The sequence below is a fragment of the Schistocerca serialis genome, chromosome 3, assembly GCF_023864345.2.
Source record: "Schistocerca serialis cubense isolate TAMUIC-IGC-003099 chromosome 3, iqSchSeri2.2, whole genome shotgun sequence".
Lineage (NCBI taxonomy): Eukaryota > Metazoa > Arthropoda > Insecta > Orthoptera > Acrididae > Schistocerca > Schistocerca serialis.
In genome coordinates this window covers 831,506,401-831,525,851 of record NC_064640.1, presented here as the reverse complement: position 1 = coordinate 831,525,851, position 19,451 = coordinate 831,506,401, and the positions used below count along the sequence as shown (strand labels likewise).

The window sequence follows — 19,451 nt, the reverse complement described above, 5'->3', positions numbered from 1 at the left end:
AAAGGGGGAAAGTGACAACGATACACGGAAGTCCCCTCTGCTACAGTAAGGTGGCTTGCGCAGTGTAGGTGTTTCATAGTACACTAATTATCCAAATAAAGTCGCCACATATCTAGCAGCTTGTTGCTCCATCTTTGGCAACCGAAACAGCGGCGTTATTTAGACTAGGGTATTCCACAAGTCCTTGGCCTCTAGCCGGAGTTTAGGCGACAGATGATCCACACAAAAATCAAACCACTCCTTTATTTTAGAAAGCGCTTGTTTCAGAGCACTGAGATGGCAATCTAGGAAATAGGGAGGATGATGAAGTTCCAGCCGGCCAGAGTGGCCGAGAGGTTCTAGGCGCTTCAGTCTGGAACCGCGCGACCGCTACGGAGCAGGTTCGAATCCTGCCTCGGGCATGGATGTGTGTGAGGTCCTTAGGTTAGTTAGGTTTAATTAGTTCTGAGTTCTAGGGGACTGGTGACCTCAGCTGTTAAGTCCCATAGTTCTCAGAGCCATTTTTTTGATGAGGTTCCAACGTCCCGTCGACGACGAGGTTATTACAAACAAAGCATAAGCTTGGATAGGAGAAAGATGGGGAGGAAAATCTTGTAAAGAGGAATTATCTCAATATTCATTTTAATCGTTTTAGAGAGGCACTGGAAAACCTAAATCTGGGTGATCGGGCCGGGATTTGCAACACACTTACCCTCACATTCGGGTTCAGTGTCAAATCACTGCAGCACAACGTGCAGTATGATTTTAGATTACGTAAACGGCAGGGTACGAGAACAGCGAGTAGTATGTATAACCATGCTTCTCAATTGCCTGTGTCAAGCTTCTGGTCTGGATGATAAATTGTGTCCATAAGGAAGGCACCAGCAATGGAGACGTATTAGTGGTCAGCAGCGCAGACTTCGTGTTACATGATCACTTTCAAAGTACTCATCTCCCACTTGCATGTACTTTTTATAGCGTCTCTGCCAGTCCTCAAACACATGGTGCAGGCCATTCTTTGACAGGTCCTTGAGAATCGCCTCACATTTCTTGAGTATTTGCTTCAGAGTTCTCAAATCAAATGCCCCAAAGCTTTCCCTTTAGTGACTGACGGTACAAGATCGAGGCAATAAGGCGGATGCAGTACACTGGTAATGTTGAAATGAGCCAGAAACGGCATGACTTGATTTGCAACATGAGGTCGTACATTGTCATGATGCAGTTGCCATCCAGTCCAAGAAACTTCTGGTCGTTTCCTTCCAATGTGCTTCCTCAGTTTAGCCAATACTAACGTTTAGTTTGCTACTGTAACAGGTAGTGTGAGGGGAAACTGCATGCTGGTAATTATACTCAAAAAAGTATTATCACCATCACTTTCCCTGCAGGTGGAACAACTTTCACCTTTTTTGGTATAGGAGAACCTGGCGATTGCCACACTGTCCTGGCTCGTTTTCCTTCAGGATCATAATGGTGTAGTTGTAACATCGATTCCAGAAACAGATTGAATAAGTACTTTTCCTTAAAATTAACTAGTTTTAACCAAGGGGTTCATTGACTGCATACTCATCTATACATGGTCAGTAACTTCCTCAAAAGTCCACTTACAGACTTAGAGAATACTGTTACCAAATTGTTAATTCCACTTGAACATCCCTTGACAACTATTTAACAGTAAATTGTCTTAATAAATTCTCCACAAAATTACACAAAACAGAATTCGAATGCTAATACTGACTCCAACTAATCCATGTAACCACTGACAAAGCTTCGCCGTGCCGTAAATTGCTTAAATCCTCTATTTAGCATCACACATAAATCGCTTAATGGCACTTTGCCATTATTCTCACAGGTGCGCTATAGTCCAAAAGAATCTCCATTGTCATCCATTGAACATCTCGGCCACCCAAAAGACTAGTCTTACCACTATTCATAACAAATGCTCATGGGTAACACCAAACCAACAGTTATAACCAAATTAAAATCAACACTAGGCAAGTATTTCCTCTTAGCAAACTCTTTCGACACAGTCCAGCCTGCTGGTAGCTAGTACTCCAAAAGTATTACAGTGTTGTAGTTTTACGTTTCTGCGCTCTACGAGAAATGCGTGCCCACTCCTGTTCTCCTGCTCATCTTTATAGTTCTGTTCTTCTCGGCTTGCTCCGTCCCGGGTTTCCGCACCAAAAAGTGTTGTGCCTTGAAAATGTAGTAATGACAGAGTGTACTAACAACAACTTCAGTTCCTGTCACAGAAGAAAATACATCGACAAATATCAACAAGTCAGAGGTATTCCTCCAAAGAATTAACAGATTGTCTCTCACTCAGAGCCTTGTCTTACACCTCTTCCTGAGTGTTGGCCATCTGATACGGTGACAGTGGACCGACTGCCTCATGAGGAGAAGACGAAGAAAAACCACAGCCAAGATTTGTTGATATCTACACCGACCAGCCTCATGAACCTATCTAAATACGGGTCGTACTAGAGGCTCATCCATACTGGAGCATGGTCTCTCCGTTTCTATACAACATTCGCCAGAAAGAGAAATATTCGGGAGAGCTTATGACCACTGAACGATCCGCTGCCTGAATGTATTGGATACGAGTAGTCCAGAGAGAATCCTTCGCCGGAAAACTACAGACACTTCAGAATAACTTACCACTGACCAGAGAGTCTAAGACCACATGGTACAACCCTTTCGTGGAAGACGGACTGATACGCCTAGGGGGTCGACTGCAGTGCGATATCCATGACAGGGAACAAAAACATCTAGTGCTCCTTGACAGTTACAACCGTTTCACACAATTGGTAACTCGAGAGACACACATCCGCTCCCTTCACTTTGGCGTTCGTTCTGTACTTCCCTAACTCTGAACTGAATTCTGGATCCTCAGAGAGCGCCAGGCAATAGAAAGAGTCCGACACTTTTGCTTCGTGTGTATCCTGAATAACCCACAAGGGCAAAAAATTGAAGCACCACTGCCATAGGAACGAGCTACGCCTACTAAACCATTTGTTGTCATGGTGATAGACTTTTCTGGACCATTATTCATCAAAGTGGGAAGAGAAATGCAGAAATCACATATTGCTCTTTTCGCATGTGCTACCAAGCGAGCGGTGCACCTCGAAATTTGTACAGATTTGTCAACATACACTCCTGGAAATGGAAAAAAGAACACATTGACACCGGTGTGTCAGACCCACCATACTTGCTCCGGACACTGCGAGAGGGCTGTACAAGCAATGATCACACGCACGGCACAGCGGACACACCAGGAACCGCGGTGTTGGCCGTCGAATGGCGCTAGCTGCGCAGCATTTGTGCACCGCCGCCGTCAGTGTCAGCCAGTTTGCCGTGGCATACGGAGCTCCATCGCAGTCTTTAACACTGGTAGCATGCCGCGACAGCGTGGACGTGAACCGTATGTGCAGTTGACGGACTTTGAGCGAGGGCGTATAGTGGGCATGCGGGAGGCCGGGTGGACGTACCGCCGAATTGCTCAACACGTGGGGCGTGAGGTCTCCACAGTACATCGATGTTGTCGCCAGTGGTCGGCGGAAGGTGCACGTGCCCGTCGACCTGGGACCGGACCGCGACGACGCACGGATGCACGCCAAGACCGTAGGATCCTACGCAGTGCCGTAGGGGACCGCACCGCCACTTCCCAGCAAATTAGGGACACTGTTGCTCCTGGGGTATCGGCGAGGACCATTCGCAACCGTCTCCATGAAGCTGGGCTACGGTCCCGCACACCGTTAGGCCGTCTTCCGCTCACGCCCAAACATCGTGCAGCCCGCCTCCAGTGGTGTCGCAACAGGCGTGAATGGAGAGACGAATGGAGACGTGTCGTCTTCAGCGATGAGAGTCGCTTCTGCCTTGGTGCCAATGATGGTCGTATGCGTGTTTGGCGCCGTGCAGGTGAGCGCCACAATCAGGACTGCATACGACCGAGGCACACAGGGCCAACACCCGGCATCATGGTGTGGGGAGCGATCTGCTACACTGGCCGTACACCACTGGTGATCGTCGAGGGGACACTGAATAATGCATGGTACATCCAAACCGTCATGGAACCCATCGTTCCACCATTCCTAGACCGGCAAGGGAACTTGCTGTTCCAACAGGACAATGCACGTCCGCATGTATCCCGTGCCACCCAACGTGCTCTAGAAGGTGTAAGTCAACTACCCTGGCCAGCAAGATTTCCGGATCTGTCCCCCATTGAGCATGTTTGGGACTGCATGAAGCGTCGTCTCACGCGGTCTGCACGTCCAGCACGAACGCTGGTCCAACTGAGGCGCCAGGTGGAAATGGCATGGCAAGCCGTTCCACAGGACTACATCCAGCATCTCTACGATCGTCTCCATGGGAGAATAGCAGCCTGCATTGCTGCGAAAGGTGGATATACACTGTACTAGTGCCGACATTGTGCATGCTCTGTTGCCTGTGTCTATGTGCCTGTGGTTCTGTCAGTGTGATCATGTGATGTATCTGACCCCAGGAATGTGTCAATAAAGTTTCCCCTTCCTGGGACAATGAATTCACGGTGTTCTTATTTCAATTTCCAGGAGTGTATAAGTTACCCGTGGTATTCCACTGAGTCAGAACACGTGGACTACTACATACAATTTACACACACAATACGAAAACATTCCACGCAACAAACATGAACTATTACAACTCTGAAAAGCATTAACCATCACAAGCACCCATCAGTTCCCTGCCCCCTATAATATTACATAGAATAATTAATTATCTCACAAGCAGCTTAGTGTATGTCACAGAATGTTCCTCCCTATGGGTTACTTGAATTAAAACACACCACTGTATCTGGTTGGAAGGGTCACTTGATAGTAAGAACACCTTCTCATAATCCCGAAATATCGACGCTAGACTTGATGTCAAAGCCCCTTTCAACCACTCAAATGCGGCTTGACACTCCGCTGACCACTGGCATTTTACACCCTTCTTCAACTGCTACGTAAGGGGATCTACAATATCCACAAATTCCTTCACGAATTGCCGGCCGGGGTGGCCGAGCGGTTCTAGGCGCTACAGTCTGGTACCGCGCGGCCGCTACGGTCGCAGGTTCGAATCCTGCCTCGGGCATGGATGTGTGTACTGTCCTTAGGTTAGTTAGGTTTAAGTAGTTCTAAGTTCTAGGGGACTGATGACCTCAGAAGTTAAGTCCCATGGTGCTCAGAGCCATTTGAACCATTTGAACCTTCACGAATTTTCTATAATAATTGGCCAATCCCAGGAACGATTGTGCTCCTTGCTTGTCTTAGGAGCCGGAAAATCCCGCATTGCTTATATTAATATGGAGCCCATTTTGACACCCTCCCAACTAATCACATGTCTGAGATAACTCACGTCTTCCAGGGAAGATGACACTTTTCCCCATTTAACATAACGTGTGTGAAATGTAATGTCCTCAAAATTTCCCTGAACCATTGTCGATATTCCTTCATGTCCGTTGAAAACATAATTATATCATTAAGGTACACTATACATTGACGAGGTTTCAGACCCTGTCAATACTCCATCTAACAATCGATGAAACGCGTTGGTGCATTTTTTAACCTGAATGGTATTCATCAGTACTGGTAATGACCCCCAGGGGACTGGAAACATTGTCCTTGGCCAGTCCCCTGGAACCACCTCCAATTGATGATACCCACTCCTTAAATCTATCATAGAGAATTACTGGTACTGCCCTAAGTTACTGAAGGTTTTCGTAGTGTTTGGTATCGGGTATGCATCTGTTATCGAGTTACTATTCAAATGTCGATATTCGCAACAAAATCTGTACTTTTTTGTTCCAACCACTGATTTTTTGGTATGACAATGACAGCTGCTCCCCGAAGGCTAGCACTCTCCTGTATTATGTCATCTTTCAGCTGTTAGTTAATGAAGCCATCCATAATTGCGGGCAAATGCCAAGGTACAGAATACGGTTTTCAATATACAGGTGCTTCGTTTTCTGTTGGAATTCTATGTTGCATTATGGGTGTCCTGGTAATGGAATTGAGGATTAAAGGTATCTTCAGATTTCAGTAACAGTTTCTTCATTTCTACAGACTCTGTTCCCTTCAAATGCTCCACCTTTGCATTTAACGCAGCTGTAGTGTTGACTTGTGTATGACTATGTCCCACATATGACATGCCCAAATCATCTTTGTCCAAACTGTCTAAACTCGCTACCAACAATCCTTTGATTAGCTTTCTCTTACTGGTGCCGAAATTATTGAAACTGATGGGTATACTCGCTCAATGTTGGTTTCTTATACATGTACAATACTTCTCTGTGTAAAAACATCGCGATGCATTCAGTACATCATTCTATTGTTGTGATTCTATCACACAAATGTTAACAGACAACTCCAGCCCTCCACTGAACCAGAATATACTGACGTCCAAAATTAAAGCATTAAACCCCTACTTCCCCATCTTCTGTCTAATTCACGACATAATCATACAAACTGTCAAAGGTGTCTGTACGATCGTATTCTGCACGGAAGACAGCATCCCAGTCGACGGATAACCACTCGTCAACGATGATGTCAGGGCACCTACCGATGGGGTAATATTTGCTATGTAGTCCCACACCCACAGTCACAGACGGTGCAATATGGCACAGAGAAGACGCCTACCAGACTGCCTGCCGTGGAGGACCGTAGAAAGACTGGAAGCAGGACAGTCGCAAGCTGATGTCACCCGATGGCTTAATGTGAATCGTTCTGTTCTTTCTCGGATGTGTTGACAGAGTATCGAGACCGAAACTGTACCCCGAAGACCAGTACGACCACGTGTGACATCAGAAAGAGAGGACCGTTGGTTGTAAGGAAACGACAGTCCCGCCTAGTACTGCATGGCAACTGGCATCTGACGTCGCAGCGTCCACTGTATTTGTTGTATCGTAGCAAATGGTGTACAGAAGGCTTCAGGAGAGTGTCCTTTATTGTCGGAGACCTGCTGTATGTGTACTTCTGACGCGTCTTCACAAAAGGGAACGTCTAGAGTGGAGTCGTCAACATGCCACCTGATCGGTCGAACAGTGGGCCAATGTTATTTTCACAGATGAGTCCCGGTTTGGTTTGGAGAATGATTCTCGACGGATTCGCATCTGGAGGGAACGTAGCACACGATTTTGGGAGCCAAACATTGTGGAAAGTGACCGATATCAAGAAGTGAGTTCCACCATAATCGTCGAAGGACAATTTTGGCATGATGCTTGAACAGAAAGTCTAGTCCCAGGATTGCTCAGCAACTTTCACTTACATGAGGCACTACTTTCTCATACTCCTGCAAACTCAATACTTCCGAACCTAGTGACTCCACATCTGTCTCCCACTCCACACAAACTACATCTCGGTGGGTTTAACTGTTTCCTGCCTGTAAGGTCGAGACTTGCCACTGACACATGTGCCCCTGTGTCCGACAAACGTTTATGTTCTTTACCACTTACAACTCCTACTGTGCCACATTATACTTCTACATACATCTCTGTAGCATTAAAATTTAATGGGAACGCCACTCGGCGGTCTTATGTTTACCGTTTGCATTTAACATCTGACTGTTTAGCCATTGTCCGTTCCTTCCCTTATTTCCACAATCCCTCCATCAGTGCCCAACCACATCACACATCTCAAATTGTGGCTGGCAGTGTTGCCTCTAGATGTGCCCTGAAGACTCACACCTGTAATGCCTTATGTCAGTAGATAAATTACTTCGCCTGTTCTTCGCAACCCTGTCACTATTCTATTTACTTTAGCCTCGTTACTATCCTGCTGGCAGTGTTCAGGTCTTTCAGCATACCTGCCCAAACCCTTCTAGACATATCAGGCAGCAGACCCCTCAGCAAGGCATCTAGTACTCTACGCTCGGCCTCCTGGAAGATAGTTTTATTCATTTCATCACTTCCCGTTAACTAGTAAGTATGTACATTGACTTTTCTTACCATAGCAATGAAACTTTCCACTCATTCACTGTACTTCTGTAATAGTCCACATAAATGTTCCCAGAAAAACTTCACGTTATTCTACTACTTATAGCTATGCTGGAGACCTTGTCTTAATTGCTCATATGTTAGTGCACTTCTCGACTCTTCATTATATCTGACAAATGCTTTTGCCCCCTTGTCAATCTTAACTTAGCCATTTGCAACAGCTGTTCATCTGTTCGCCGGCCGGGGTAGCCGAGCAGTTCTGGGCGCTACAGTCCGGAACCGCGAGACTGCTCCGGTCGCAGGTTCGAATCCTGCCTCGGGCATGGACGTGTGTGATGTCCTTAGGTTAGTTAGGTTTAAGTAGTTCTAAGTTCTAGGGGACTGATGACCTCAGAAGTTGAGTCCCATAGTGCTCAGAGCCATTTGTTCATCTGTTCCAACACCTAGTCTTTGCTGCTGCTTCCAGCTAATACAGGGTGATTAAATTAAAGATCCACTTTCAAAACGCTGTAAAACACGAACCACTGCTGAGAATGACGTCAAATTTGAAAGTAATATTATCGAAGAAGGGGGAAACATTACGGAAACAAAAGAAAATTAACGAAAATTTTATCACTAGATGGTACTGTAAGCGGCAGAATATCCAAAATAAAAGACTCAGGGTACTTGGCTGTTCCTCAGTCTGAGTCTTAAGACGCTCGGCATGACTCTCTCAATGCAGTATTGCGTGCTGCTGGTAAAGCTCTTTTACACGAACGGTGACTGTGCATCACAAGCTGTGCAAGAGTTCCGGACGCTCAAGGGTGTGAAAAAAGGTATTGGTCCGATGTCTGTTAGTGGTCTGGAGAAAATGATTACGAATTCGAAAAGACACTTTCTTTTTAAGTGCAATGTGTCAGGGGGGGGGGGGGGGGAAGGAACAATTGATCCGACGTCAGTGGAAGATATGGCCACAGCATAGCACGAGAGATCGAGCGGCGGTGTGCAGATACACAGTGCACGCGAAATTACCGAAACTTTGGACATGTCTGTGAGCACGGTGCATAATTTTCTATGAAACATCCTGCATTGCTACCCTTACAAGATTTCCCATGTTCAGGAGTTGCTTGACGCTGACCCGCCAGGAGGACAAACATTTGCTCTAGAATTTCTTGCTGGCGTGGAAATGGACAATAAAAAGCCATGGAATGATGATCAATGATAATCAAATGGTTCATATGGCTCTGAGCACTATGGGACTTAACTTCTGAGGTCATCAGTCCCCTGGAACTTAGAATTACTTAAACCTAACTAACCTAAGGACATCACACACATCCATGCCCGAGGCAGGATTCGAACCTGCGACCGTAGGGGTCGCGCGGTTCCAGACTGTAGTGCCTAGAACCACTCGGCTACCCCGGCCGGCCGATCAATGATAATCAGTTATGATAATGGAATTATGATTTCCATCTCGAAGGACAGACAATATATGGAACAGTAATGAATGAAATGAGGAAATAGGTCCCGCAGATCATGTTACCAGTACCGTCACTGGTAAACGCTATGAGAGTCTTTCACGCTCCAACGTCATTCCAACCCTTCGACAACGTGGGTGAGTTAGTAGGATCATTTTTATGCAAGAGGGCACTCCTCCACACATTGCGCACCCACTGAAGCGGTGCGGCAGAGGCATTTCGGAAATGTTAGAATTATCAGTCGCCATTGCCCTACAGCCTGGCCGTCCGGATCACCTGATCTTAATCCGACTGACTTCTGGCTCTGGTGTTATACGGAAGATGCTGTTCTCCGATTCCAAACGTAGGTGAAATGAATGTACGCATTGCAGAACGCATTCCGAGCGTGACCCCTCAGTGATTCCGATCTGTTGTGGAACATGCTTTTCCTCTATTTCAATTAGTTGCAGAAAACGGTGGGCGGCATATTGAGCATGCCTTGCGCCAAACCAACGACAGTTAAAAACTGATTACATTCTTATTTTCGGCCTCAGTGCAGTTAAAATACGATGTCATTTCTGCTTTTTATGCAGGTTTTGACCTCAGAACAATTAAAAACCGATTTTTCCTATCCGATGTGATACGACCCCGCCATGATGAATGGGCTTACATCACTAACAGTTCCACAACTGTTGAACGCCAAATTTGCATAGTACGATTGGTTTAATGTGCAACTCATGGAGCGTATTGCGATGCATCTGTCTTTTTAGTCGAACTCATTTACCTTATGACGCCTACAGCGCCATCTAGTGCGAAAATTTTCCTTAGTTTTGTTTTTGTTTTCATAATGTTTTCCCCTGAGCTACTAATATGCTGTTCAGATTAGACGTCATTCTGAGCAATAGTTCTTCTTTTTACAGTGTTTTGAAACTGAAACTTTAATTATAATCACCCTGTACACTGAGGCGACAAAAGTCATGGCATATTTCCAATTATCGTGACGGATTTCCTTTTCCCCAGCGTAGTGCAACAACTCGACGTGGTATGGTCTCAACAAGTTGTTGGATGTCCTGTCCTCTGTAGAAATACTGAATCATGATGCGTCTATAGCCGTCCATAGCTACGAAAGTGTCCCTTGTGCCGGGTTTTGTGTAAAAACTGACCTCACGATTATGTCCCATAAAGGTTCGATAGGAGTCATGTCGGGCAGTCTTGGTGGCTAAACCACTCGCTCCAATTGTCCAGAATGTTCTTCAAACCAGTCTCAAATACTTCTGGCCAAGTGACATGGCGCACTGTCTTCCGTAAAGATTCCATCGTTGTTTGGGAACAGGAAATCCATGGTTAGCTGTAAATAGTCTCCAGGTAGCCGAACATAGCCATTTCTGGCCAATGATCCGTTCAGTTGGACCAGAGGACCCACTCCATTCCACGTAAACACAGCCCACAGCGTTTTGACGCCACCACCAGCTTGCAAAGTGCCTTGACAATTTGGGTCCATGGCTTCGTGGGGTCTGCGCCACACTCGAACTTTACCATCAACTCCTATCACCAGGCCACGGTTTTCCAGGCGTCTAGAGTCCAACCGATATCGTCACGAGCCTAGGGGGACACAGTAGGCGATGTACTGCTGCCAGCAAAGGTACTCGCGTCGGCCGTCTGCTGCCATGGTTCATGAACGCCAGATTTCGCCGCACTTCACTAACAGACGCGTTCGTCTTACGTCCCACAGTCGGCCACTGCATTGTCCGTGGTGAGAGGTAATGCCTGAAATTTTGTATTCTCGGCACACTCTTGACACTGTGGATCTCGGGATACAGAATCCCCTAACGACTTCCGAAATGGAATGTCCTATGCGACTAGCCCCAACTACCATTCCGCGTTCAGAGTCTGTTAATTGCCATCGTGCAGCCATAATCGCGTCGGAAACCTTTTCACATGAACCACGTGGCTACAAATGACAGTTCCGCCAATTTACTGCCCTTTCATACCTTCTGTATGTTATACAACCACCATCTGTATGTGTGCATATCGCTGTCCCATTACTTTTACAGCTCACTGTACATCCTGAGTTGATTTGCCAGAAAAGGGCGTAACTAAACTAGCGGCAGCTGGGCGCACCAATGGAGTAGCCACACTGGATGATGCCCTATCTGTTTGTCTGTGCATCTCCGCCTTCAATTGAGCTACCTGATTTATTGATGACTGAATCGCCTCCTGTCCAGAAACAACCTGCGTCCCAGACTGTCATTGTGGAAACTTTATCCTCAGTCCACAACCAAGTACACTAAGAACAGGAGCAAAAAGAAAAATTAATCGCTTAAACACTTCCAACCATAGGATACTGACTTACATCTTACAGCATATCATGAGTAACTTCTGCTCTCTGTGAAGCTCTCCACCGATTTCGACACACACTTGGTGGATTGTGGTCTAGTAGGTTGTACTGACAGCAACGCACTGGCTGAAAATAGTGCTCCTTAGTATTGCCAAGAAATTGCGACAAATCAGTCAGTTCCTCTGGCTTCATAAATATTACTTTCAGATTACGATGGGAGTCCCACCTTGAATCTATTTCCCCCTAACACTAAAACAGGAGAAGGGAAACGAAACAGTTCGTCCACTCACCTCATTGTAACTCTCGGTGCTAACGGTTCGTAGTAACTGACAGAAAGTCATCGAGGAAAACACAAGTAATATCTCTCGTTCCCCAAGGATGTGTTATAGGTCCTCTGCTGTTCCTGATCAACATAAACGACTTAAGAGACAACCTGAGCATCACCCTTAGGTAATTTGCAGTCGATGCTGTCATTTACCATCTTCTAAAGTCATCAGCTGATCAAAACCAATTAATAAATGATTCTGACAAAAATCTGTATATTGCGAAAAGTGGCAACTGATCCTCAATAATGAAAAATGTGAAGTCTTTCGCATGAGTACTAACAGGAATCCGCTAAATTTCAGCTACAAGATAAATCACACACGTCAAAAGGCTGTAAATTGAACTAATTAGCTATGGATTGCAATTACGAATACCTTATATTGAACGATCTCATAAATCATATGTTGGAGCAAACAAAGCAAAGACTGCTATTTATTGGAAGAACACTTTGAAAATGCGACAGGTCTACTTAAGAGACTGCTTACACTACGTTTGTCTGCCCTTTACAGGAGTATTATAGTGTGGTGTGGGATCAGCATCAGATAGGGTTGACGGAAGGCATCGAAGAAGTTCAAAGAAAGAAAGGCAGCTCGTTTTGTATTGTCGCAAAATAGGGGAGAGAGTGCCACGGATATGATCTGCGACATGGGGTGGCAATCATTAAAACAAAGGCGTTTTTCGTTGCAGCAGGGTCTTCTCATGTTATTTCATCACCATCTTTCTCCTCAGGGTGTGAAAATATTTGCTTGTTGCTCACCTATATAGAGAGAAATGATCTTCATAATAACATAAAAGAAATCATAGCCCACATGGAAAGATTTAACCGTTCCTCTTTCCCACGCACTGTTAGAGAGTGGAATGATGGGGAAAAAGCTTGAAGGTGGTTCTATGAACCCTCTACTACACACTTAATTTTGGATTGCAGATTAATCATGTAGATATAGAACAGCTGTGTCAATAACGTGGTGCTGCGTCCAGCTGCAGACATACGTCTCAGTGACGGTTAATTCATCAGACAAAACAATGTAAAGGTTGTGGGTGGTTAACCGCTATGGTGGCAGTGTTGAATTGAGGCAGTGGGTTGTTTCAAATGGCTCTGAGCACTATGGGAATTAACATCTGTGGTCATCAGTCCCCTAGAACTTAGAACAACTTAAACCTAACTAACCTAAGGTCATCACACACATCCATGCCCGAGGCAGGATTCGAACCCACGACCGTAGCGGTCACGCGGTTCCAGACTGAAGTTCCTAGAACCGCACGGCCACACTGGCCGGCGAGGCAGTGGGTTGACATCGGAAAGGTGACTGGTAATTGTTAAGGAAACGCCATTAATAGTCATACATTTTATTAGCAAGCAACTACAATTCTTGTAGCGATGCTCTGCAGCAGCAACACCACACCCGCCCCCCCCCCCTCCCCAGTGCGTGCTAGCAGCAGTGAGCACAGCGGCACTGATGCAACAGGTGGCCAGTGGCCGGGTTGACGTCAGTGATGGGGCAGGAATGCTGACATGCAGAGTCAGTAGTATGTAAGTACATTCTTAGCTTGGGCCTGCAATTTAGGGCAGGCACACACAGAGCGCAGATGGTGCAAAGATCCGCTGTGATTCTTATAATGGAAAACAGGCATCAACTTAGGAGCGCAGTCGTACAGCACCTGTGTGGTGGGGTTGTGAATGGTGGCATGTGGAGTCCGTGGCACACGTGTACCACCTCAACAACACGATGAGCACGTGCCGATAGACGTGGAGACCCGCCGTGATTCTGGTAACAGTAGACCACCCACGGTAGTGGCGTCCCCCCCTCGTCCCCCTTGTGAGCGTTGGTGTACAGCATTGCTATGCTCACCCAGGCATAGGTTGTAAAGAAGCTCCCCCTCAGTGCAGAAGACTGGCTGTGGGTGGAGTCAGTCTAGAGGTGACCTATCAACCAGAAGGCGCTATGTCCACTGTGATGGGCTTGGAACAAGTACTCAGTGCATTGTTGGTGGGAATCAGGTCTCGTGGTGGATTCTGGCGGATCCATGTAGCTAAAGTGCCTGGTGTAGTTCTCCCTTTCTAAATAGTGCTGTCAAGCTGAGATCCCTTTGGCTAAAAATGATGGGTATTTATACAAGTTCAGTGTCTTCTTGCTTTGCCAAAGCACCGCTTACAAACACATACACCAAAAAAAGCCTTTAGCTCAGGGTTGTAGTAACTGGCCTGCTAGTTCCACAATCTTGCTACCTTTCTGCTCTACCAACATTTTTGCATTGCTGGCCCCCAGCTGGTCTCTCCATGTGGAAATCGCCATGCCTACTCAGAATGCCCTCTTGTAACCACTGACACAGCGCTCCTTTTTTACTCAGTAGGAACTAAAAATAGTGGCTGCTCTGCGTATCTAGAGAAGTCACTGTGTTCTATGCAGAATCTTGAGGGCACTGGAGCAGATGAAATTTGTTCAGACTGCCAATTGCCTCTTCATCTCCAAAGCCCTGAGGGCCCTCCAATCTCTACAGCACTTGTACCCAGAAACTATAGTAATCCAGAATATGCAGGACACCCTTCTCCACCTACAAAAGCTCAAGAAGGCGTCCTTCTGAAAGATATCAGGGCACATGGCAATTCAGAGAAACAAGTTACCTAATGTGTCAGTGTGCCGCCCCCTTCCCCCTGCTATCTGCCGTCACCTTGCTGCTGAGGTACAGAGGGAAAGAAGAGGGGCTGAAAGTGATGAACAAAAAACTGTTAATACTGAAGTCACAACACATCTATGGTGTACCTCCTTCCAGCAACAAAGATGAGATCCTACCCACTCGTCTTCTCATAGGTTGAGGAGGAGCTGTGTAACATGTGGGCACAATAGGCATGGCAATGCCATTCAGGCATGCTGCATTGCATGACGTAGCGTTTTTGGAGGAGTCTTGCTTCAGCATGTCCTAACATCATGGCCCCTCAGTAACTGGATGTTACTATGATGACCAGAATCTGACAGCTTTCACTGTTCAATGACATTGTGGACAAATGACAGGTGTGACTGTTTAGAGTGCCATTTGACAAACATGCGGATTTCTACACAGAGAAGGCAATCTGAACAGAACCCACTTCAGTCCTCATTTCCCACAGCCTTATTCTTGTTCAGAGTCATATTATCAGACCAAGTTACTGTCTTTGTGTTACTTTCAGCAACAAGAATATACAATTGTATGGGTTCAACTGAAAATATCACCCTAATACACTGCTGTGGATTCAAAATACAAGTATGGCACCATAGTTTGACATGACAGCTGGAGTGAGTCATTAGAGTTCATTCAACATTTTTTGGGGCTTGCAGACCTATACTGTGCAACTGTCGTTAATTGATTCTGTGTGAATCTTGCACACCTGGAGCACTAGCAAGTTCTGAAGTAATTTGTGCAAGAGTAGAAAACTTCTTTCTATTCAGCATTTGAATGAAGACTGTTGTGCCAACACATTTCCTATTACCTCCACAATGGACAAACACAGCTAGTTTTGTGATAAGAACAGCTTTGTTCTGTTGTGATACTACCCTTTTTCCAATCATATTATATTTGCAACTATGGTGAAAGACAGGGCTGTCTCAAGATCAACCAGTGGCCTTCCCACTATAATAATCACTGAGATCATGCCTTGAAGCCATCCCCCAACAAGTTTATTCTTTATAGGTGATCTCACCTCACTAAAAGTGATTATTCACACATTTCATAATCCACAATGACTAAGGCCAACTTCAAGGTGAATTCAGGAGAATTTACTGGTAAGTTTTCACCACAAATCCTATTGTATGTAGCACAATGTTAGATTACTTGCGTGTATCTTCTATCAAAAACTTTATTCAGATAAATTGCTGCAACAAATGGCAATTGTGGAAACCAGATATTTTCCTTGCATTTGGAGAGCACTGTACACCAGCTGCTACATCTTACCACAATCAACAACAGTTTTGCTTGAGTGATATCAAACGTATTTTCTTTACTCAGTTTTTTTAATAAAGTGAGCATAAAGAATATCTTAAATCTTACATTAAAAACCCACCAGAAAAACAGGTCTTCATTTCCAGTTGTACTACTCAGTACTCAGCAGTTGACTACCTAATTGTGCAGTTCAATTAGTAGTCACAAGTGTCATTGAAGATAATTTTAAACATGGCTTACGGCAGCAACCATAAACAAACTTTCAATAAATGATGTATACAGCCATTCGCTTGCAGAAAGTTTATTGTAATATGTCTTGACCAGTTTACAAACCCACTGGGGGCATCTCTTTAGAAGGAATAAAGTTACATTTTTTGTCAAAACTATAAGCATATATTATGTCCACCTGCTTAGCTGTGTGGTAACATGCTCGACTCCCATGCGAGCGAGCCCGGGTTCAATTCCCGGTCGGGTTAGAGATTTTCTCTGCTCGGGGACAGGGTGTTGTCCTCATCATCATTTCATCCTCATCACCAATGCGTAAGTTACCCAATGTGGCATCAACTGAAATAAGACTTGCACTTGGCAGCCGAACATCCCCGAATGGGGCCTCCCGGCCAACGATGCCGTACGCTCATTTCATTTCCAAATATTATTAGTGAAAGTGCTCAAGTCAGATACCAGAAATCATAGATTAAGTCTGCCATGCAAAACAGCAAGAATTACTCCTCAAGTACAGCTTATTATAAGAACAGAAATTCAGCGTCAAGTACAATGTCTGTTCTTATAACAAGCCATACCTGTGTAATAATTCTTGCTGTTTTCCATGGAGGACTTCATCTATGATTTCTGTTATTTGACTTGAGCATTTTAGCTCGTATTTACACATATAGTTTTAATGTATTGTGACTTTATTCCTTCAGAAGAAGCTACCCCTAATGGTATTAAAACCTGGTCAAGGCTTATTACAAATAAACTTTATGCAACTGATTATCTGTATATATCATGTATTGAAAACGTCATTGAAGAGTAAATGTATGGATTTATCAGTTCAGATGTCAGATTTCTTTGAAAAAGACTCTGCATACCAATCTGTTATCAACTTTACAAAATATCCTACTGTTCACATTTTTCAGGACAAAATTTTCTCAGTATATAGTGTATTCCCCCGAATAAATTATCCCATAAGACAGCAACAAATGAAAAGATTTCAGGTACCACATGTTAGATGTTTTTACTAAATGCTGATATACTGGCAGATATATGCAAGTATGAAGCAAGAAAAATTAGGTTCTTTACTCAGCATATCAGTGTGTTGCCTTTTTTTAATTATTTTATGTAAAAGATGTCTCCAAAGACTGCTACACTCTAATAGAGGAATTAGTCATATTTTCTTTTAAAGAAATTACTCTAGAAACATGCTTAGATAAAATAAGTATACAGTCTACGGAAAGCAATAATGGTTTTGAATGAAAGCTCCATAAAAACACAGTTAAACACTTGTCACATATGATATATTCATTCTTTCTGCCATAATATAAAGTCAAAGTCTCGCTGGAAAAAAGTTCTCATAACTGCATTGCTCATTTACTATAGGGATGTGTATGTTCACAGCAAGAAACTCACTGTGTAGGGAACATTTTCTTGCTGTCTATAAATGGCTCTCTCAGGCAGTGACAGTTTTTCTATTACTGACATCTCACATGTACTAAAATAATCCTGTGTATGCTAAAGAAAGCATTTGTTTTACCAGAGGTATTTAATTATGGTGGAAACGAATTTGAGTGTTTGTACTAGATCCAATAAGCACCTACAAATAAAGTGCAGAACATAAGTCACATTAAATGTTACTTGAAGGTGAAACATCTCCAGTGAAGGGTCAAGAAAATTATGTGATTCTTTAACATCTCCTGGCAAATTTGTTCACAGAAGAGTCAATTAATCTATCACTGGTACTCAGAGGCCAAAGCATTAGCATAAAGTGTTTTTTAACTAAGGTACATTTTGTTGTAATTATTAGTTGATTCTATATGAAATAGTTTGGTCACTCACCAAGAAGTAATAACTTCACTATTTTTTCATACTTTCTGTGCCATATTTTCAGCTGCTTATCCAGCTCATCACTGTGTTTTTTTGCTTCGTTAACTTTTTTCACACAGGCCATAGTGGTATATGTCCCTGTTGTCAAAAATAAAAATAAAAATAATTATACTTGTAAGTAGCATAGCTTGAATAATTATATTCAGGTTTCTGATGACAGTACCAGTTCCAAATATAAGAAACCAATCACCCAGAAGTGAAAAAATCCAAGGAATCTTCCATAATTTAATGTGTTTAATGTGATTTTGATTTTTAATTTAGTTCTGTTGGATTATTCAGTATAAGTAACTGGAAGAACACAGTAGCTTATAATGGTAAGCCAAATACCTAATACAGAAGATGCTGGTGGTGAACCAATACATATTGTGGTGTTTTATTGTATTCTTTCTGTTTCTTTATCTATCTGCAGGCAACAAATGTTGTATGGATGTTGAACAAATATACATATAAATTTTATGTCAATTCATTACAAGGTTAATGTGACATACAAATATATACATAACATAATAGATTCATAGTCTGTTCATCATAAGTCTTGCCCTCCTTAAGCATCAAATCCTTTTATATACAACAATGATAATCTAAAAGTTTTACATCACTAACAGTTGTCCATTAGGTATGTAAAGATGACCGAAAATTTAAGGACCAAAGGACAGCCTTTTCAATTTTGGCTCTACATAAACATATCGACAAAATATTATTGGCCAACATAGTCACTTACGCAGTAAAATCATTGCTCAAATGGAACTGTTTTAAGTTCTGCTTCAAATTTCTTTTCATATTCAAATTTTCTGTGCATACTGGCAGTCTGTTGTAAAGTTTAACATCAATATGGCTCATGTGCCTTTGTGTGTAAGTTCTTTTTGTTCACTGTATATGGAGTACTGTGCTGCATTGGGTATTGTAACAATTGTACTTTTAATTGGAATGTTATCCTTTACGGCTACGAAACCTGGACACTGTTGAGCACAGATTGAGCTTCTAAGTGATAGAATTGTAGTTTCAGATGTGGCTAATGAGGATAAGCTGGAAAGAAAGAAAATCTAATGTTGTGAAATAAATCAGTGTGCCAAGAGACCTCATAGCTATTGAAAAACAGAATATTTTTTGGTTGGTTGTTTAGACATGATAACTACATCTGAATGAAAAATTCTGGGAAAGAAAAGAATCAGGAGGCTAAGAAAGAAAGTATCGTAGTAGAAGAGCTATTGAAGGTGCTAAAATCTGAAAATGATCAAGAAATGAAGTGGACATCACAAAATAGAGATGAGTTGTGGCAGCAATAAGACATAGCATATCGAAATCGATGATGATGAAATTTATTGCTAAAGAACATTTTGTTTCATAACACAATCCATTAAGATATCTTACTTCTCCATTGGTCTTAGTAAATCTTTATCTAAAAGAGTATTCTTTA

At 43.6% G+C, this 19,451-nt stretch overlaps 1 protein-coding gene across 1 annotated transcript in view; it reads right to left on the bottom strand.

The window, feature by feature from the left end:
• Nucleotides 1-18,098, bottom strand: part of LOC126471254 (guanine nucleotide-binding protein G(f) subunit alpha) — a 59,644-nt gene extending 41,546 nt beyond the window's left edge. The window contains exon 1 of the mRNA XM_050099372.1: nt 17,987-18,098. Within this exon, the coding sequence (XP_049955329.1) occupies nt 17,987-18,098 (112 nt within the window). The remainder of the gene's footprint in view (nt 1-17,986) is intronic.
• Between the last annotated feature and the right edge of the window lie 1,353 nt (nt 18,099-19,451).